The following is a 22,669-nucleotide window of genomic DNA, read 5'->3' on the forward strand; positions in this document are numbered from 1 at the left end:
GATTTGGTCCGGCCTTGACTTGTGGAGTCTGCACATTCTCCCTGTGTCTGCACGGGTTTCCTCCTGGTGCTCCAGTTTCCTCCCAAAGTTCAAAGATGTGCCGGTTAGGTGGATTGGCTATGTTAAATTGCCCCTTAGTGTCCCAAGGATAGGGGGATTAGTGAGGTAAATGCTTAGTGTTACAGGGAGATGGTACAGGCGAGTTACTTCGTCAGGGAGTTAGTGCAGACTCGATAGGCCGAATGGCCTCCTTCTGCACTGTAAGGGTTCTAGGATTCCTTGTTCACCTTACCAAATTTGCATAATGGTAATTAGATCTAAACCATTTATCTGTAATTGCTCCGAGTTCATCTGTCTTATTGCAGAAAAAAGATCCTTTAATTTCATTTTTTAAAATTGAATTGCCTGCAATGTCCTTGTTTACTGGTGCACAACTTTTGTTAAACTGTCTCCTCCTGACCCACTGTTCTGATGCGCCGATCTCTCTTTAGATCTTCCTTGCTCCCCCGATTAGTTTAAAGCCCTGTCTACAAAGCTTGTTATCCAATTGGTCAGGACATTGATCCCAGTCCAGTTCAATGCAATAGCCCACTCTGCCGAGTTTTAATGCCAAAACTTCATGAATTGAAATGCCTTTTTCCCAGCCCACGCTGAACCAAAATGTAATAGAGGTTGAAGGAAGAGAGAGATCTGGAAAAAAGAATAAAAGGAAAATCAGGGAGGGTGGAAGGTGGGAGAAACTAAATTGACAAAAGAATTGATGATGTATCTTGGCAATATGTGAACAGGATGGTGAACAGAGGGATAGAAACCGTGCGTCAGTGCAGACTTGATGGGCTGAAGGGCCTATTCTTTATGTAGGGCCAAAGGGACGAAGAAACAAGAAATTGTCTCAAGGTGTGCATGGCTGATATTGAGCTGTCCGAAAGCAAAAATGAATAAGTGGAAGGGATTGAGCATTGCTCCTTGCAAGTTCCCTCCAGGTACAATGTGAAAGATAACCAAGTACAACTCTATTAAGAAAACCACATGGTACAATAGAGACAGAGATAACAACAGGAAATGCTGGATGTTCAGCAGGTCAGGCAGCACCTATGCAGAAAGAAGCAGAGTTAGAATCATAGAACCCTACAGTGCAGAAAGAGGCCCTTCAGCCCATCGAGTCTGCACCGTTAATTGTTCAGGATAGTGATAAGTTCGAGTATTTTCAACATTTTCTGTTTTTGTTTCAGATTTCCAGCATTTACAGTAGTTGGCTTTTGATCTGTAAATGAATTAGGAGAAATGCTGAACTCATCACCGTAATTAATAAATTTAATTCAAAGATTGACAAAGGTTATGGTTGGGCAAAGGGAGAAGGCAGCAATTAGATTAATAAATAAAAGCAAATTACTGCGGATGCTGAAATCTGGAACAAAAACAGAAAATGCTGGAAAATCTCAGCAGGTCTGACAGTATCTGTGGAGTTTCAAGTCAGGATGAAACATTAGGTTAAGAGAAATGAAGGTGTTGCAACACTGGAAGGGGTAAGAGATGAAGATAAATGAATTTAAAAAGGCACAAACCCAAGAATGAGATTTTTAAAGATATTGGAGGAGCAGGAATAAAATATGGTCAGCACGGTGTCCGAACGGACTCTGCGCAGGATAAATTCTGTGGTAACCTAAAGTTTAGGAGGACAAAGAAACAGAGATTGCCCAAGAGAGCTCTGGAAAAAGCAAGTCAGCCTGTGACAGGGAAGACAGGAATGATAGTTCCACAAATTTGTGCAAGGCTGAAGGCAATGTTAAAGATGTGAAAGTACACTAGTCTTTGACATAACGGAATTGTCACTGGGTGAGTAAATCCAGAGACCCAGGATAATGTTCTGGGGATCTGGGTTCAAATTCCCACCACGGAAGATGTAGAAATTTAAATCAATTAAAAAATCCTGGAAGTAAAAGCCTAATGATGACTGTGAATTGATTGTTATAAAAATCCATCTGGTTCACTAATATCCTTCAGAGAAGGAAATCTGCCGTCTTTACCAGGTCTGGCCTACATAGAATCATAGAACCCTACAGTGCAGAAAGAGGCCCTTCAGCCCATCAAGTCTGCACCGTTAATTGTTCAGGATAATGATAAGTTCGAGTATTTTCAACATTTTCTGTTTTTGTTTCAGATTTCCAGCATTTACAGTAGTTGGCTTTTGATCTGTAAATGAGTTAGGAGAAATGCTGAACTCATCACCGTAATTAATAAATTTAATTCAAAGATTGACAAAGGTTGTGGTTGGGCAAAGGGAGAGGTCCGTGGATAGGTTTATGGATGGAAAAGGTTTGGTTTAGGTTAGAGGGTCATTGCTTTTTAACTGGTTGGCGCAACATCGTGGGCCGAAGGGCCTGTTCTGCGCTGTAATGTTCTATGTTCTACATGTGACTCCTGACCCACAGCAATTTGGTTGACTTTTAACTGTCCCTCAGTTCAAGGGCGACTAGAGATGGACAATAAATGTTGGCCAGCCAACAACACCCTCGTCCCACAAATGAAAACAAAACATTGTATAAAGGCAGATGGTCTAATTAATGAAATGAACATTGCCCACCCCATCCAATTTCTAAACTTCTGACAAAACATCAAGGAGACTTGAGATAAAAGTAAGAGAAATTAAGACATGTCTCTCATATATGACATCAGCACACATGGAAGCACAGTGGTTAGCATTACTGTCTCAGCGCCAGGGGCCCAGGTTTGATTCCCAGCTTGGGACAATGTCTGTGGAGGCTGCACATTCTCCCCATGTCTCTGTGGGTTTCCTCCAGGTGCTGCGGTTTCCTCTCTCAGTCTGAAAGATGTGGTTGGGTGCTTTGGCAGAAGTTATAGCTGGGGGAAAGGTAATTATGAGGCGAGATTTAGGATACATAGGTTGGAGTAGGAAACTGCAGGGACTGGGAACATCTGAAATGTGGAGCTTATTCAAGGAGCAGCAACTGCGAGTCCTTGATAAATATGTACCGGTCAGGAAGACTTGGTTAAGATACACACTTGCTTGCCCTGCCCATAAAGGTCCCAGATCACCTGTACAGGATTGCCAAAGATCACCAGCCTGAGGACAAGAAAGGCAAATAACTGGCGCTGAATATTCATCGCTGACCACAAAATCCAGGTCAATATTTTTCAAAAGGTTCCCTTAAAAATTTCTCAAGGCTCATTGACCCAACTCACCTCACATCCCTGTTCTTTCCCCTTAACCGGCCTCTCCCCTTCAAGTTTCAACTAGTTCTCTTTTGAAAGTTCTTATAGAACTGTATTCATGCATACCAGATCATAACTTGCTGCATGCAAAATTCTCATCATCATCTGAAATCTGTGCCATCTGTGTATGAATTCTCTTTATCCTATCAAAAGGAATAAGATTGACTATCTCAATTTAATCACTACCCTTGTTATTTTGAGAAAAAGAAAACATTCCCAGATTATAAACACTTTTAAAATCAAGAAAATGGGAAATCATTCAAGAAATACAACATTTTAGAATATCTACAAGCTAACCCTATCCCATAAGTTTTATTTTATACAGATCTTTTCTGCATTCTAGCTATGACTGTAATACTACATTCTGCACTCTTTCCTTTCCTTCTCCCTGGTATATTTTATGAACAGTATGCTTTGTATAGCACACAAGAAACAACACTTTTTACTGTACCCCAGTACACGCAACAACAATCAAATCAAATCCTTCTCCCCTATGTACTCTATGAACAGTATGCTCTATCTGTATAATGCACAAGAAACAATACTTTTCACTGTGTCCCAATACACGTGACAATAATCAATCAAATAAAATGTGTATACGGTTTGCTTATCTTCATCTCGATATCTTTTGTTTTCTTTTCATTTCCTCCTGAGAATATCTCAGCCCTCTCCAAACACCAAGATGCTTTCCAGCAATCCTGTTTCTGGATCAGCCAACCTTTCATTTCTGATGATGCAATTTTATCTGCAGTGCACACAACTGTTCCATTCTTAAAGACCACAGTAACGCTTATGTCTGAAAAGTTTTTATTTTGTTTTCATTACTCCTGAACATTCCTTCAAGCCGTAACGCTCCAGGTGATGCACGTGTCGAGTGCTCAGGTCAGATTAACAAAATTTTAGGTTCTAAATTACAATTTTGTCGAGCCTTCAGAGACAGAATTGGAAAAATACTAAAGAAGTCAGAGTAACATCCACACATATAATGGAGATACCATTTCCATGCAATGGCAGGCAAGATGTAAAAAGCCACCCAAAAATCGTCACACATTTATACACCAAATTAATTTGTTATCAGAAAAAGTACTATGTAATAAATCTGTACATCCAAATAAATTTGGGTTCTACGCCTAAAGTTACATTATAAGGTTATATACATTTATTACCCCCTTTCATATTATCTTAAGTAAAGCCTTCATTCCCACCGCAACAGAAAACAAGACTAAGCTGCAAGACTAACTCTTGGAGAGAAGGAAAAGAAAAACAAGAAAATCAGTTTATACGCCCAATTAAAATATTTCACTTAGAGCTTTCTAATAAAAACCATCAACAGATCACCAGCCTTTCAAACTGTACACTCGGGTTTTTTTTTGTATGCTAACTACCGTGAAGTTCAGTGCAGACAATCATCTCTGTCCCTAAGTCTTCACTCTTTGGATGGACTAAAGCCGAGAACTAATTTATAACTTGTATCTCAGACTTGATGTACAGAAATTGAATTGGTCCAATTATAATCACAACTGATGCTCCTCCTATTACTGAAGATAATATATAAACTGTGTCAGATTTACAAATTAAAATAAATGCAATAAGCTCCCATTGATAAAGTACAAAAAAACATAGCAGGTTTGTGAGCAACAGTCCCAGAAACTCAAATGCTCAGCTAGTCTACAGTTACCTTCCTGATCTGTTTGGAAAGGTAACCGTCTCAGAATGGAGGCTCAATTAACTTTTATCTAGTCAGGTTTTCCCCTCCTCAATGGAACAAATGATATTAAATAAACTGTTTGTCCTCTTCATTGAAGAGAGCTAGTCTATTCTTCATTAATAAGCTATGTTTTATGTGGGAAGATTAGCACTGTATTGTAGTAATGCTTACTGCATATAATCCAAGCTTTTGCTGAACAGTTGGTTAAAGCAGTCAATATGAGCTCAGGATCAAGGGAAACAGATGTTGCTTTAAGCTTCCATGAATGGAACCCACACTTTACCCAGTGTTAACCCAATGTCTTCTTGCAGTTTAAACTGTGCAAGTTCCAGCCTAATGAACAAAAAGCAGTAAGTGATCCTCAGCTCCCTGGGTCTCTGGCCTTCGTTAGTCAATTTTCACATTGGTGTAGATCTTTCGGACAAAGGCACTTGTTCCCATATAACCAACAGCACCTGGAAGAAAAGAACATGCTGTTACAGGGTGAGTATCTACTTATCTGTAGGATCTGTATAATAGTGAAGAATCTGCCTGTTCTTTCATATTTACTATAAATCAGAACTGACGCAAATTAAAGTAAAAACTGGAACCTTGTTGATAATTTATTCATTTTGGGGTCACTGAGTACATTGCTTATTTTGGTTTGGATACTGATATTCAATTACTGGCAATGTAAAATGGTTTTGCATCACTAACAATGTACGGTGCCACACAAGAGGTTATACTGCGACTCAGTTTGGGGGTAATATATGAGGGCCAGGAAAAAAAATCATTTAATCCTATGAGTCTGTTCTACGATTCCCATACTATACCATCTCTGGTGAACAAAAATCTATTAATCTTAATGGCCCTGCATCAATTGCTGTTTGCAGAAGAGAGATGTAAAATTCTAATGCCCTTGTGTGTAGAAATGTTTGCTATTTTCCTAACTCTAATTTTCACTGTCTGCCCCCTCATCCTAAACTCCCCACAGGGAGGGATAGTTCCTATCGACTCTATCCATCTCCAATATATGTGTGGTGCCCAAAGCTGATCTCAGTACTCCAGATGTTATCCAAGGAATCTTGAAGTATGACTTCCACCCCCATGTATTCCATTCATCTAGATATAAAGGCCAGCAGGCCATTTTTTAAAATTATTCTTGTTACCGGTTTGTGACATTTTAATGATCTACTTGGACTCCCAATCTCTTTGATATTCACCAAGCCAGGCAATTTCCACAGTAACTAAATGGAACTACCTGAGCTCTCCACTGAATTGTATCAGGGGCCAGTCTTCAATGATGTAAGTCACTAATTAGGGTGCACCACAGCCGCAGCACAGGTTCCTGGCAAGGACCCAGTTGTGCCAATTTGCCGCACAAAGGCCTTGATCACTGTGGAAGCGATTGAGTGCTCAATGGTGGCAGGTTGAAGCTGGGAGGGTGGGCTGTGGGACCTGTGATGAGAAAGTGTTTTTAAATGATGGTATGTTGGTTCCATTCCATAAGACTATACGAAATAGAAACATGAGGCCATTTAGCCCCTTGAATTTTTTGAAGATGTGACTAAACACATTGATGAAGGAAGAGCTGTAGATGTGGTTTATATGGACTTCAGCAAGGCATTTGATAAGGTGCTCCATGCAAGGCTTATTGAGAAAGTGAGGGGGCATGGGATCCAAGGGGACATTGCTTTGTGGACCCTGAACTGGCCTGCCCACAGAAGAGTCATATTTTGCACAGAGGTTGGTCACCAGTGGAGTGCCCCAGGGATCTGTTCTGGGGCCCTTACTCTTTGTGATTTTTATAAATGACCTGGATGAGGAAGTGGAGGGATGGGTTGGTAAGTTTGTTGATGACACAAAGGGTGGACGTGTTGTGGATTGTGTGGAGGGATGTCAGAAGTTGCAGCGAGACATTGATAGGATGCAAGACTGGGCGGAGAAGTGGCAGATGGAGTTCAACCCAGATAAGTGTGAAGTGGTTCATTCTGGCAGGTCAAATAGGATGGCAGAATATAATATTCATGGTTGGACTCTTGGCAGTGTGGAAGACTAGAAGGATCTTGGGGTCCGAATTCATAGGATGCTCAAAGCATCTGCGCAGGTTGAAGCTGTGGTTAAGGCGGCGTGTGGTGTACTGGCCTTCATCAATCGAGGAATTGAGTTTAGGAGTCGAGAGATAATGTTGCAGCTATATAGGACCCTGGTCAGACCCCATTTGGAGTACTGTGCTCAGTTCTGGTCGCCTCATTACAGGAAGGATGTGGAAGCCATTGCAGAGGAGATTTACAAGGATGTTGCCTGGATTGGGGAGCATGCCTTATAAGGATAGTTGAGGGAGCGCAGCCTTTTCTCCTTGGAGAGACGAAGGATGAGAGGTGACCTGTTAGAGGTGTATAACATGTTGAGAGTATTGATCGAGTGGATAGTCAGAGGCTTTTTCCCAGGACTGATATGGTCGCCACAAGAGGACACTGGTTTAAGGTGCTGGGGCGTAGGTACAGAGGAAATGTCAGGAGTAAGTTTTTCACTCAGAGCGGTGGGTGAGTGGAGTGGGCTGCCGGCAACGATGGTGGAGGCGGATTCAATAGGGTCTTTTAAGAGACTTTTAGATAAGTACGTGGAACTTAAGAAAGAGGGTTTATAGGGAAGCCTAGTAATCTCTAAGATAGGGACATGTTCGGCACAACTTTGTGGGCCGAAGGGCCTGTATTGTGCTGTAATTTTTCTATGTTCTAGAATTCCCAGCTTTTGACCTGCTCTTGCAGTCACAATGTGTGTGTGGCTGGTCTGGCTCAGTTTCTCATTGGTAATCCATAAGATGTCGATCACGGGGGAATCAGCAATGACAATGCCATTGAATGTCAGGGGACGAGTAGATTCTCACTGGACATAGTCATTGCTGGCATTTGGAGAAGCAAAGCTTGATTAGGGATAGTCAGCATCGCTGATTCAGAGGCAGGTAATGTCGAACAAATCAGATCGAATTCTTTTTGTGATGACCAGGTACGTAGACAAGGATAGTGCAGTTGATGTAGTTTATATATCTATATGGATTTCAGCAAAGCTTTTGATGAAATCCCACATGGGAGACTTATAAAGACGGCAAACGCAAATGGGACACAGGGTAATTTGTTAAAGTGGATTCAAAATTGGCTCAGTTTTAGGAGCTTTCGAGGTTAAGCTCTTCTTCAGGTGAATGGAGAGTTCTGGCCTCAGACAGAGCATATAAAGCACAGACAATCTTTACACCTAACCCGCTGTTCAAGTCCGACAGTGGCCGTAAAGATTCGCATTCTAATCAGTGTTCTGTAAACTGTCTGTGCTTTATATGCTCTGTCTGAGGCCAGAACTCTCCATTCACCTGAAGAAGAGCTTAACCTTGAAAGCTTGTGAGTTTACCATCTAATAAATCGGTTGGACTTAAACCTGGTGTTGTCAGACTTTTTACTGTATTTACCCCATTCCAACGCCGGCATATCCAGGTCAGTTTTAGGAGACAGAAGTTAATAACAGAAGGCTGTTTTAGTGACTGGCTTCCTGTCACTAGTGGTGTACCACAGGGATCTGTATTGGGTCCTTATTTTTCATCATTTATAGAAATAACACAAATGACGACGTGCAGGTAGGACTAGTAAGTTTGGGGATGACACAAAGATTAGATGGTGATTAACAGTGAGGCGTAGTGAGAAGATATAACAGAATGGTCAAATGGGCAGGTAAGTGGCAGGTGGAATTTAACCCAAAAAACTGTGAGGTGATACACTTTGGAAAGAGTAATTTGACAAGGAAATACTCAATGAATGGTGGGTCACCAGGAAGTTCTATGGAACAAAGGGGCCTTTGCATGTTTGTCCACAGACTGCTGAAGGGGTAGGACATGTTCGTAGGCTGGTGAAAAACGCATACGGTACACTTGCCATTATCAATCGAGGCATACATTACAAAAGCAGGGAATTCATGTTGGAGTTGTGTAGAACTTTGGTGGGGTCACGGCTGGAGTACTGTGTGCAGTTCTGGTTGCCACATTATCAGAACGATGTGATTGCATTAGAGGGGGTGCAGAGGAGATTCACCGGGATGCTGCCTGAGATGGAACATTTAAATTATGAAGAGACGGCGGATAGGCTTGGGCTGTTTTTGTTGGAGCAGAGAATGAGCGGCGACCTGATCGAGGTGTACAAGATTATAAGTGGCATGGACAGAGTGGATAAGGAACAGCTGTTCCCCTAAGTTGTAGGGGAGATACAGGCTCCAAGTGAGGGGCAGGAGGTTTAGGGAGGTTGTAAAGAAAAACTTTTCTTTTACCCAGAGAGTAGTGACTGTCAGAAATATGCTGTCTGGGAGGGCGGTAGAAGCGGGATGCCTCACATCCTTTAAAAAGGACCTGGATGAGCACTTGCCATTAGGTGGGAGTTCAGGCACTTCTAATGTGTCCGTGCAGTCAATGGGCCAAAGAGCCTCTTCTGTGGTGTACGATTCTATGATTGTGTGGTGTGAATGTTACTTGCAACTTAGCAGCCGAAGCCTGAACGTTACCCAGTTCGGCTCAGCCAAGCTCTTCGTGAATGGCGAATAGTGTTTGAATGGTCCTATAATCTACTCCTGCTCCTATTTCTCTGAACAGAAGGATCTAGGGATTGAATGACATTATCCCCACATTACAGGAAGGATGTGGAGGCTTTGGAGAGGGTGCAGAGGAGGTTTACCAGGATGTTGCCTGGTATGGAGGGGAGGTCCTATGAGGAGAGGCTGAGGGATTTGGGGTTGTTTTCGCTGGAAAGAAGGCGGCTAAGAGGGGATCTTATTGAAACATATAAGATGATTAGAGGTTTAGATAGGGTGGATAGTGATAGCCTTTTTCCTCTGATGGAGAAATCTAGCACGAGGGGGCATGGCTTTAAATTAAGGGGGGGTAGTTATAGGACGGATGTCAGGGGTAGGTTCTTTACCCAGAGGGTGGTGAGGGATTGGAATGCCCTGCCTGCTGCAGTTGTAAATGCGCCTAGTTTGGGGGCGTTTAAGAGATCCATGGATAGGTTTATGGACGAAAAGGGATTGGTTTAGGTTAGTGGGTCATTGTTTTGTAACTGGTCGGCGCAACATCGTGGGCCGAAGGGCCTGTTCTGCGCTGTAATGTTCTATGTTCTATCCACAGAATTAAGTGCACTCCCAGGGAATTAAGTCATAATAAAAATTAATAGCATTTTGGTATAATAAATGGAGACAAAAAAGGTAAGGAAGGACAGCAGTCTGGGAACAGTGGTCACAATTCAGTAAGCTTTAAGGTACTGATGGATAAGGATAAGTGCAGTCCTTCCTCGGGTGAAGGTGCTAAATTGGGGGAAGGCTAATTACAACAATATTAGGCAAGAACTGAATAATGTAGACTGGGGGCAGATGTTTGAGGGCAAATCAACATCTAGCACGTGGGAGGCTTTCAAAACTACGTTGATAGGAATTCAGAATCAGCATATTCCTGTAAGGATGAAGGATAAGTATAACAAGTTTCGGGAACCTTTGATAACGAGAGATGTTGTGAGCCTACTCAAAAAGAAAAGGGAAGCATTTGCCAAGGCTAGGAACTCACGAAGCAAGTGTGGAATACAAGAAAAGTGGAAAGAAACTTAAGCAAGGAGTAAGGAAAGCTAATAAGGGTCACAAAAAGTCATTGGCCAACAGCATTAGGGAAAAGGAGGGAATCTACATGTGGAGCCAGAAAAAATGGGTGAGATATTAAATGAGTACTTTCTGTCAAGATTCACCAAAGGGAAGGACTTGGTGGATGATGAATCTGGGAAATGTGTGGATAGTTTGAGTCATGTTGAGATCAAAAAGGAGATGGTATTGGGAGTCTTGAGAAACATTAAGGTAGGCAAATCCCCAGGGCCTGGTAGGATGTACCCCAGAATACTGAGGTGCAAGCAGTAAGTTGGTGGGGCCTTGGGAGAAATCTTTGTATCCTCACTGGCTATAGGGGAGGTTCCAGAGGATTGGAGAACAGCCAATGTTGTTCCTTTGTTTAAGGAAGGTAGCAAGAACAATCCAGGTAATTACAGGCCAGTAAGCCTTACATCACTGGTAGGAAATTATTGGATTCTTCAAAACAGGCCTTACTCCCACTTGGAAACAAGTATTATCAAGAGACAACATGGTTTGTGAAGGGGAAGTTGTGTCTGACTAACTTGATCAAATTTTTCGAGGAAGTGGCAAAGATGATTTATGAGAGTAGGGCAGTGGATGTTGTCTACATGGATTTCAGTAAGGCCACTGACAAGGTCCCTTATGGCAGACTGGTACAGAAGGTGAAGTCGCACGGCATCAGAGGTGAGCTGGCAAGGTGGATACAGAACTGGCTCAGTCAGAGCTAGAAGACAGAGGGTAGCAGTGGAAGGCTGTGACTAGTGACATTCCTCAGCAATCAGTGCTGGAATCTTTGCTGTTTGTAATATATATACATATATACACATATTTTATTTATAAATGTATATAAAAATGATTTGGAGGAAAATGTAACTGGTTTGATTAGTAAGTTTGTGGATGACAAAGGTTGGCAGGATTGCAGATGGTGATGAGGACTGTTGGAGGATACAGCAGGATATAGATCGGTTGGAGACTTGGGCTGAGAGATGGCGTTTAATCTGAACAAATATGAGGTAATGCATTTTGGAAGGTCTAACACAGATGGTAAATATATAATTAATGGCAGAATCCTTAAGAGTATTGATAGGCAAAGGGATCTGCGTTTACAGGTATATAGGTCATTGAGAGTGGCACCACAGGGGAGAAGGTAGTTAAGAAGGCATATGGCATGCTTGCCTTCATCGGCTGGGGCATTGAGTTTAAAAATTGGCAAGTCATGTTGTAGCTTTATAGAACCTTAGTTAGGCCGTACTTGGAATATAATGTTCGATTCTAGTCGCCACACTACCAGAAGGATGTAGAAGCTTTGGAGAGGGTACAGAAAAATTTATCAGGATTTTGCTTAGCTTGGAAGGCATGAGCTACGAGGAGAGGTTGGAGAAACTTGGTTTGTTCTCACTGGAACGACGGAGGTTGAGGGGCGATCTGATAGAAGTCGACAAGCTTATGAGGGGCGTGGACAGAGTAGATAGTCAGAAGCTTTTTCCCCAGGGTGGAAGAGTCAATTACTAGGCAGCGTAGGTTTAGGGTCCGAGGGACAAGGGATAAAGGAGATGTACAAGGCAAGTATTTTACACAGAGGGTGGTGGATGCCTAGAACTTGCTGTGAGAGAGTAGGGGAAGCAGATACGATAGTGACTTTTAAGGGACACTGGGCAAATACATGAAAAGATGGGAATTGAGGGACATGGTACTCAAAGGTAGAAGGTTTTAGTTCACATGGGCAGTATGGTTGGTGCAGGCTTGGAGGGCCGAAGGGCCTTTCCTGTGCTATAATTTTCTTTGTTTTTTTATAGTTGAGGCTTGATGCAAGATAGTGGCACTGTTTCCAGAGGAGCTGAAACAGCCAGAAGATTTAATGTCACTTCAATAAAAACCATCCAAAATTTTCAGAAGTAATACAGAATGACTATTTCCTCTGATTGATGAGAGGGCTTAGGAAAAGTTTCTTTACACAGAAGTTTTATTGGAACATGGGATACATTGCTGTGTAGAATGTTTGAGGCTGAGATAACTGATTGAAGGACAGGTAGTTATGGAGCTATAGGAGAAGTGGGAGAATGGCAATACTCTTGCAAACAGTCAACACTAACACAATAGATTGAAAGGCTTTTCGTCAGTGCTGTAAACACCTTTGTACAGATTACAGCCCTCCCCAAGCCTTTTGGGTGAACAGTTTCCACTGATCCTACAGAAAACTTTCACATAGGTTCCAATACTTTGAAATGCTAATTGCCCAATAAAAAACTGAACTATATAGCTCCTTTCATTACTTCAGAACGTCCCAAAATAGAGCCAATTAAGAACTTTTTTTGAAGTGTAATTGCTGTTGTAATATAGGAAAATGCAGTTAATTTGTGTACAATGGGTTCCCAGAAACAGCAATCGCCAAGTAACACATTTTGTGTGTTATTTGAAGGATAGATACTGGCCAGATCACTGGGGAGAACATAAGAACATAAGAAATAAGAGCCATCTAGCCCTTCGAGCCTGCCCCGCCATTCAATAAGATCATGGCTGATCTGAAGTGGATCAGTTCCACTTTCCTGCTTTCTCCCCATACGCCTCTGCTCTTCCTTCAAACTGTGCCACCTGCAGACAGGGCCTCAAACCTGGTTTAATATTCATCTGAAAGATGGCACCTCTTAACAATGCTGCACTCTCTCAGTACTGCAGTGGAATGTCAGCCTTGGCTAAGTACTCTGGAGTGAGACTTGAACTCATAACACTGACACAGACACAGACACAGAATTTCCACCTCTTTCACTGAAGGTGCTAGCTTTTTGCTTTGGTGATGACAGGCCCACTTCACCATGTATGAGACAGGGCATTTGCTGTCAGTGTGTAAATTTAACCTGCTGTCACTGATATGCCCACTTCCCGATGTGAATTGTTGCCTAAATGCCTTACTTCAAAGATGGAAGCTAATACCACGCTAAGGGAGAGGGTAGAGAACACATTAACTAATGACACCTACAATAAAGATAGCAGAGAAACTGGGACATGTTTCATCGGAAAAAGAGGCAGAGACCTTTACAGCCTTTAAAATGTCTAATAAATATCTGCAGCAGATAAGTATGGGTATGGGACATAATGACACTAGTTTTCTATTTTTCCAACAGATATAACAGTCCGGGCAATCTAATGGACCCGTAACAAATTATGGCAAGTAAAAGTTATATTGATTTTGCAGCTCCTGACTTAATAGGAATGTGAATGAAGTACAGTTTTACATTTAGAGAAAGTGTTTTTAAACTCTATCTATCCCATCACATAAATAAAGTAATGTTTATTGCTAAATCTGGGACATTCACTGAAAGCAAACCCTGGATGATAATTCTAGAAAGCTTCACGTTTTAATTCTAAACTAAAGCCGTTTTGCCAATAAACAAATTCAAGTGCCGAGTTTAAACTGAATTTAAACTGGTAGCTCTGGATTTATCATCTATCTGCCTTCTGGCACTTTGACGAACCTTGATCCGTGCATTTCCATTTCACTTACCACACATGATCCCAAGTGCAGTGCTGAATACTGCCATGTATCCAAAGTAGAACGCTGTTTGAAACAGTCCATACATTCTGTTGTGGCAAGAAAGTAAGAGAGGTAAGTAGCACACAAATACATCATTTCAAGCACGTCATTTATTTTGATCAATGTAATGGAGTTGGGTTCTATTTTTCATCCTGGCCACAGTGCTAGCAAGTGATCAGTCTCTATCATAAATTGCAGAGCAAGTCCTGTCTGCAGAATTCCTTTCTGCAAAAGCCTGAGTTTACCATCTCCCACACAACTCATCCTGTGCAGTGAAGGAAAACTCACATTTCAGAAACAAATTAGGAGCAATGGTGTCCATTAATCCCCAAGAGGAAAGTGAAAAATCGCCAATCCTATTTTCAGACAGGACCCTTAAAGCCAGTATACAGAGGTATTGGCTGGATTTAACCTCAGGTCCCACAGGTTCAAAGGTCTGTGACACCTTCACCCTGCCTCAGCTCATTTGTTACCATAAAACATTCAACTGTGGCTTTGCTAGACTTGACTATAGTCCTGGCCAGCCTCCCACGTTGTGTCCTCTGTAAATTTGACACGATCCAGAACTCTATGCAAGTTAAGGCAAAGGCAACAAAGTCCCATTCACTCATCACCCTTGTCTTCACTGGCCTACAGCAGTTCCACACCATAATTTTAAAACTCTTATCCTTGTTCTCAACCTCCTGCATGTCCTCTCCCTTTCTATTTGCCTCTTTTTTTCTTAGCCCCTTAATAATCCTCAGGTATCTATGCTTCTCTAATTATGGGGCCAGATTTTACTAATTGGAGGCTCAGGGCTGGATCCTGATGTAAAACGGATCTGAGCCCGGAAGCCCCGTTCCAGCACGCCCATATGCTTTTTGTCAGCTCCGGTCCGGTCTGCGCTGTGGGCGGGGCTTAGTGCTGCCAGAACGATCGGAGCTCTGAACTGCGCAAAAATCTGAAATAGCGTGCCTGGGCATGAAAAACAAAAACAGCGAAAGAGACGGCGGGGGGGGGGGGGGTTGTGTTTTTGGAAGGATGAGCTGCAATCAGACCCCCCTGGGAGGCAGGGTCCCCCCCACCCCCAGGGAGGCAGGCTCCCCCTTTGGCAGAGCACAGCCCCGACCTACCTGGAAGCTGCTCTTTCTCCATCAACCTTCTGACCTGTACTTGACGTGGAGATGCTGGTGTTGGACTGGGATAAGCACAGTAAGAAGTCTCTCAACAGCAGATTAAAGTCCTGTTGGAGTTTAACCTGGTGTTGTGAGACTTCTTACTGCACACGTTGGACAACTTGCAACACCTTCCTGGCCTTCCACTGCCGTCTGCCGGAGGAGGGGGGGGGCGGGCTCAGATGGATCTTAGGTTGTGTGTGTGTGCGTGCGTGTGTGTGTGGGGGGTGGAGGAGAGTGGAGATTCTCTGACAGACGCCAGTGGAAGGCCAGGAAGGTGTTGCAAGTTGTCCAACGTGTGCAGTAAGAAGTCTCACAACACCAGGTTAAACTCCAACAGGACTTTAATCTGGTGTTGTGAGACTTCTTACTGTGCTTATCCCAGTCCAACGTCGGCATCTCCACATCGAGTGCAGGTCAGAAGGATGGTGGAGGGACAGCAGCAATCCAGGTAGGTTGGGGGGTGTGCGCCGCCAAGGTGAGGCCTGCCTCCTGGGGGGGGGGGGGGGGGGGGGGTCCTGACCGTTGGAGGGGTGCTCTGACAAGGGGGGGGTCTGCCTCCCAGGGGGTTCAGATTGCACGGGGTGGTTAGCAGAGGATCTGCGGAGGATGTTCGAGGAAGATAGGCTTCGGAGGTTCCCCTGCAGCATAGGAATCCGCCTTCGGAATTTTATTCTGCAGGTTGGTAACAGTGAGGATCCAGAATGGATCCAAAGATAGTAATAGAACATATAGAACATAGAACACTACAGCACAAACAGGCCCTTCGGCCCATGAGTTGCGCCGATCACATCAACACCTACCAACCTACAGACCTATCTATAACCCTCAATCTCATTAAACCCCATATACTCATCCAGAAGTCTTTTAAAAGACCCCAGCGAGTTTGCCTCCACCACCACTGACGGCAGCCGATTCCATTCACTCACCACCCTCTGAGTGAAAAACTTACCCCTAACATCACTTCTGAACTTCCCTCCCTGCACCTTAAATCTGTGTCCTCTCGTAGCAACCATTTCAACCCGGGGAAATAGCCTCTGAGAGTCCACCCTATCTATTCCTCTCAACATTTTGTAAACTTCTATCAGGTCGCCTCTCAACCTTCGTCTCTCCAGGGAAAAGAGTCCCAGCTCCCTCAACCTAACTTCATAAGGCATGCCTCCCAGTCCAGGCAACATCCTTGTAAATCTCCTCTGTACCCTCTCAATAGCTTCTACATCTTTCCTATAGTGAGGCGACCAGAACTGCGCACAATACTCCAAATGAGGCCTGACAAGGGTCTTATAAAGTTGCAGCATTACCTCCCGACTCCTAAACTCAATGTGGGGTTTGGCAGCAGAGTTGGGCACGTGGTTCATTAAGTCGATTTAAATGCATGCTAATTTATCTGGATCCATGCCAAAATCGGGTGCCTGTAAAGGCGCGATCAGCTCGGTTTCAGGTGCAGATCACGTTGCAGGCCCAACGCCTGAAGTTATCGCGATTTTGCACCCAGAAATGGGCACGAATTTTTGGTAAAATCGGGCCCCGATCTCTAGCACATCCCTATTTTCAATCACACCATCACTGGTGACAAACTCTGGAACTACTTTTCTAGCCCTCCTTGGGCTCTCCTCCCTCCTTTAAGATGCTCATTAGGTCGCCTGTCCTAATATCTCCTTGCGACTCAGCGTCAAATTTTGCTTTATAAAGCTCCTTGGTAAATTTAATTATGTTAAAGGCTCTAGAAGTTCCCGTTCTTCCACTGTACGTGCCACTTACTTAGAAAAAACAGCGGCGTACTTTAGAGGAGTTGAATAATAGGATATACAGAGCCTAGGTTAACTTAATAAAACTGCTCATTCAATTATTTACTCAAACTTTGTATTAAATACTTCAAAATATGAGAGAACGTGGGCGACCTTTTTGACATAGCGGTTAAATAGAAAATATAATTGCTTACTTTGTTTTGAAGAAATAGTAGTAGAACGAATACATGTAAACATAGACTGCAGTGGATGCAGCAGAAAGGAAGCTTGTCCATTGCCTGCAAAACAGCAAAATATTTGTTTAAAAATGACTCATTAAGAAAGAATTGATGGCTAACATGCTTTCGAGAATGAAAATGTCAAGCACAATACAAGTTTTAAAGTGAAAATGTGCTCATCTCAGAGCTTATTTTGAGAAAACAGTGCCACAATTGTATTAAGCCAGCCGTTATTTAATAATGTAAAATGGTGTCCAAATTCTGATAGCCGTGCCTGTCTTGTCTTAGAAACAGATCTTTGTGCATTAGGTTTTTGTTCTGAATGAAAAGCTCCAACTAATTCAAAAGCAGAGTCACATGGCAAAGGTCTGACCCCACTCTGTACGGGGCTCTTTACTGCAATTGGCTGTGGGAAGGAGGTGAATGGTTCAAGGTTGATGCTGTTGCAATGAAAGTCAAAGAACGTTTATCATACAAAATGCCAGCTTTTAATCAAAGCTACCACAATGTCAGCTCCTCTGGCCATCAGGTTGTTCTAATCTAAGCTCTGAGCAGGGCACTTGACACAAATAAGAGTGAAACTAAACCCATATTATTACAGGTTGAGGTAACTGCGTCAGGAAATGGGCATTTCATGTATAAGACCAGGGTTCCCAATCTACAGCAGTAACGAACCTGCGATGCAGCACGAGGGGTGAGCACGGGACAAGGCTGCACTATAAAGCCTTCACAGTTTGAAAGCCTGATGAAATGCACTATTCATCTGGACAACCTTTGGCTGTGAAACTGCATCCTTCAGAGGGTGAGCAAGGGGAGACAGGCTCTGTTTCTTTTTCCAGCATGGCTTATTCTCATGGTAGGATTCACTTGTGTGGGGAGCAGGTTGCAGGCTTGAGCAGAATAAACTTTTGCCAAAGTTTAAACAGATGGACAAGAGCTCTTAAACTTACCACCTGTAGTCTTCAGCATTGAGCAGGAAATAAGTGCAGACGATGGTCACACAGACTGTCACGATGCAGAGAATAACCAGGACAAGCATCATAAAGCCATATACATAATAAATCTTGTAAGCCCAAAAAGAAGTGAAGATGAAGTACCTAAAGACAGAAAACTCAACATGAATGTTCCCTCTCAATTAATCTGGCCAAGTGCAGGGGCAATACTTGTAATTACTGTTCACAAATCTGTTCTCCCACGCCATAATAATATTAAATGACACACCAGGTTTTCTACTTGTTTTCCACAGTGGAACTCATCAAGTTGATTCATGCACTGCGGTGATCAATTTTGTAATTGGTATCAAATATGGTACAATTTTACAAGTAAATCTTTAATATTGAGACATCTGTCAGCTCACAGCAATTGCCCCTGATGGGTCTGTGTCCTTCAGTATTCCTGGCTGTGGGACGGTAACACAGTAGTTATGTTACTTGGCCAATTCTGGTTCTGACTAAAGGTTAACTGTCAACCTGAAAGGGTAACTGTTTCCCGCTTCGCAGATGCTGCCAGATCTGTCAAGTATTCCAGCATTTTCTGTTTTAATGATAAAAATCCAGAAGTTTGGATTGATGATTTGAACATAAAGTTAATTGACACCTTGATTTTAAAACTCTCATCCTTGTTCCTCCTTACTTTTACTCTTCTCCAGCCCCACAGCTCTCAGATATATCTGCGCTCATCCAATGCTGGCCTCTTGCATATCCCTGATTTTAATCGCTCCATCACTGGTGGCTGTGCCTTCAGCTGCCTTGGCACTAGGTTCTCAAATTCTCTCAGTCCACCTTTGATTCTCTCTCCCTCTTTTCTCCTTTAAGAGGCTCTATAAAACCTCTCTCCTTGACCAAACTTTTGACAGTACATCTGAATCTTGCCTAATGTGGCTTGGCGTCTAATTTATATCACCGTGAAGTGCCTCAGGACATTTTATTAATGTAAAGGTGCCTTAGAAACATAAGCAGTAATTGTCACATCCCACCAAAGCAGTTGGCCGCAAGTTCAGTCGTTTAAATAAATCTGGGGTAAAAACCTAACATCAGCAACAGTGACCATGAAACAACTGGAAAGTCATAAAATACCCACCTGGTTCACTGAGTGTTCTCTGAAATGACCTCGAAAGTCACTCCATTGTATTAAACTGCAGTGAAAAAGCCTCATAAAATTGGACAGATCATCTGGTTTCGACACAAGTGTTGGACACTACAAAAGAACACTTGGTCCAACTGTGACTTCAGTGTACCTTTAAAAAGGTGTTTTTTAAAAATCATGCACTCTGCAGTTGTAAGCAAACCTTTTCAGTTTGTTTTTCTCATTGTTGCCTGGCTGTCTACAAGAGTCTTTTTATTGCTGCTCAAACAGCGGATTGTTTATATTTACTGGGACGTTTATGCCTCTGCATTGTTAGGAGACAAAATGGTTGGTATGTCAAACGGAAGTTCTGTTTTTATTTTCAGTTTGGATCTGCAGGTGAGTTTTAGTTTTAGAAGAGGCATCAAGCTGAAAAGGAGTCTCTCTCTCTCCCTGGTTTTGGAAATTCTGCTCGTTAGCTGAAAGCAAGGACTTGCCTTTCTGAAGGGGGGAATTGACTGTTGGTGGCTCGCCTAGAGTTTCTGGTGTTTTGGGAAGCTGTTCTGACTAACCTGTTCTGAGACTATCCAGAGAACTGCAAACTTCATCCAAAGGTCTCTATTTCAGTATCACACGAGCATTGGTCTTTGCTGTGTTAAACCTGTGGAAAGGGTCCTTTGTCTACAGGATTGGTTTGAATGGAACACATTAGATATGTTTGTTGAGGTACATTATTGTGGTTTTGTTTGTAATTACTAACAGTGATTGTTAATTTTCTTACTACACATGTTAACTATATTTTTAAATAAACTCTGTTTGATAAAGGCACCCTAGTGGATCATTTGAACCATACCTGAGGTGAAACATATTATGCTTATCCTAGCCAAATTCAAAATGCAAAACTTATAATCCAGGCAGGCTCCATAAAACACTGGAGTTTCTGAACCGAACCATAACACTGACTCTGCAGAGTTCTCTCAGATTCATAGAGTGGTTGCAGAACAGAAAAAGGCCGTTCAGCCTGCTGCTTCTGTACTGACACTTGAGGAAGTAACTCACCTTGAGCCACTCCCTTGCCTGTTCCCCATAGCCCTGGAGTAATTTTGCATTGCATATAGTAACCCAATTCGTTTTTGCAAGCCTCGACTGGCCCTGCCTCCACCATGCACGCGCACACGCAGGTGGTGGATCCAGATTTTTCTCATGTCACCATTGCTTCTTTTACCAATTACCTCAAAGCTGTGCTCTCTGGTTGGCAATCCTTCCACCAGTGGGAATAGTTTCTTCTTATCTACTCTCCAGACTCCCCAGTGATTTTGAATACCTTTGTCAAATTTCCTCACAATCCCCATTTCTTCAAGGAGAACAGCTCCAACTTTTTCAATCTTTCTAGGTGTCAACCCTTCCTGAATCCATTCTCATGAATCTCTTCCATGCCTCGATCACACCTTCACATCCTTCCTAAAGTGTGATCCCCAGAACTGGACACAATTGCAAGTATGCAAGTATAACAGCTTTCTGGCTTTTGGGAATGCTTCTACTGATACGGCCTAGGATGCCTCATTAATATCTGGGGATCTGTGCCAAAACTGAAACATCTGTCATACAGACTGGTCAAGCATCAGCTTAACAGTCATACCCACAGAAAGAAACTCTTCAGCTAACATTTCAGATGTCATCAACATCCTTGGGTATATATTATTATCCTGTCTCACTAGCAGGACAGATCTACCAGAAGTCGCAGCATAGTGGTGTAGAGTCAGGGGGCAGTGGCACTTGGAAATCCTCAGCATTCCCATGAAGTCTCATGTTGTCAAGTCAAACACCGACAAGTAACCTCCTGATTGCTACTACAACTCTGTCCTCAATTGATGACTCAGTACTCTATCTTGCTGAATACCAATGGCAAGAGCACAGATTGGTGAGTTCAATGTTTGTCACTAAGTATGGCTCGGAGCAGCTGAAAGACATATTTGCCAGGCTGGGACCAGAAAGGGGGAAGAAATCTACTTAACTGTATGCAGTTCTGGTCATCATATTATACATCCTTTACAAAGAAACTAGATGAGCACTTGGCACATCATAACATTCAGGGCTATGGGGCAAATGCTGGCAGATGGCAGTTCAAGTGTTTCTCATGTGTCATGCAAACTCAATGGGCTGATGACCTCTTCTGCACTAATTCTATGAACAACTGCATCCTTACCAATCTACCTGTCACAGATGTGCCGCCAAGATAGCAATGATAGGAGTGACTACTGCAGTGCTTGTGGAAACGACGTCCACCATTACGTTGTGTGGCATTACCACTGTGTTAACTTGATAGTTTCAGAACAGATCTTATTGTTCAAAACTGGGCATCCATGTGCCATCAGCATCAGAATTATATTCCATCACAACCTGTAACCTTCATCCTTCCTTCATCTGACGAAGGAGTAATGCTCCAAAAGCTTGTGATTTCAAATAAACCTATAATCTGATGTTGTGTGACCTCTCATCCTACCCACTCCAATCCAACACTGACATCTTCACATCATATTCCATCATCCTAAGTGGACATATCCACAGATGACTGTAGTGTATTCGCAATTCCTCAGAAAATGAAGCAATCTGTGCCCCAATGCAGCAAGACATTGGACAATATTCAGGTAAGTAACATTTGTGCCACATGCAGGTGGGACAATGATCAGTCCAATGAGAAAAGTATCTAACCAACTCCCTTGACATTCAATGGCATGACCATCGCTAAATTCCTATCCTTGGCAAGCACCACTAAACAGAAACAAAGCCAGTCACACAAATTCTGCAGTCCCTTGGTTCCAACTGCATCCATTCCATAGCCAGGGACATGCCACCGCCCCCACCCACCCAAAGGCTGAATCTACACTGCACATGTTTAAACAAAATTGGTACAAAACAAGTTTTTATTTGACAACAAGACAGGCTCTGTGGAGTGGGGGACTTAATGTATTGAGTCCAATATGACACTTCTTCAGAACGCATCAAAAAAAGTTTTAGAATTTTCCCAAATGCTCCAATGCATTGCAATTTAGAACTCATTACATTACTGCAGCCAACATTAAATTATTTCAATGACAGCATGAAAATTTTACTTGAATTATAACAAATACACTTAAACCTGGGTTATTTCTACACAAGAACTTTAAACTGTAGAACACTGATTTGTTAAACTGCTGGCAGAGGTTTAGGTGCGGCAATGAATGGAGATAATTATCACACTGCTACAGTGAATGCACAGATTGTATTCCCTATATCTGTCGCAATGCATTGAATCCCAACAACACTACAAGTACTTCAGATAAACAGTCTTAGTAAGACACCTCACGACTTTCAGATCGCAACGAAATATACTTAAGACAGGGTGG

The 22,669-nt window shown here is 42.7% G+C and overlaps 1 protein-coding gene across 1 annotated transcript in view; it reads right to left on the minus strand.

Moving 5' to 3' along the window:
• Positions 1 to 4,024: 4,024 nt before the first annotated feature.
• Positions 4,025 to 22,669, minus strand: part of tm9sf3 (transmembrane 9 superfamily member 3) — a 144,597-nt gene continuing 125,952 nt past the window's right edge. Inside the window, exons 12-15 of the mRNA XM_080215749.1 lie at positions 18,170 to 18,316; positions 17,196 to 17,279; positions 14,070 to 14,146; positions 4,025 to 5,397 (exon numbers count right to left, since the gene is read on the minus strand). Coding sequence (XP_080071875.1) covers positions 5,330 to 5,397; positions 14,070 to 14,146; positions 17,196 to 17,279; positions 18,170 to 18,316 — 376 coding nt within the window. The 3' untranslated portion in view covers positions 4,025 to 5,329. The remainder of the gene's footprint in view (positions 5,398 to 14,069; positions 14,147 to 17,195; positions 17,280 to 18,169; positions 18,317 to 22,669) is intronic.

This window comes from Carcharhinus amblyrhynchos, chromosome 31, assembly GCF_965287045.1.
Source record: "Carcharhinus amblyrhynchos chromosome 31, sCarAmb.v2.hapA, whole genome shotgun sequence".
Taxonomy (NCBI): domain Eukaryota; kingdom Metazoa; phylum Chordata; class Chondrichthyes; order Carcharhiniformes; family Carcharhinidae; genus Carcharhinus; species Carcharhinus amblyrhynchos.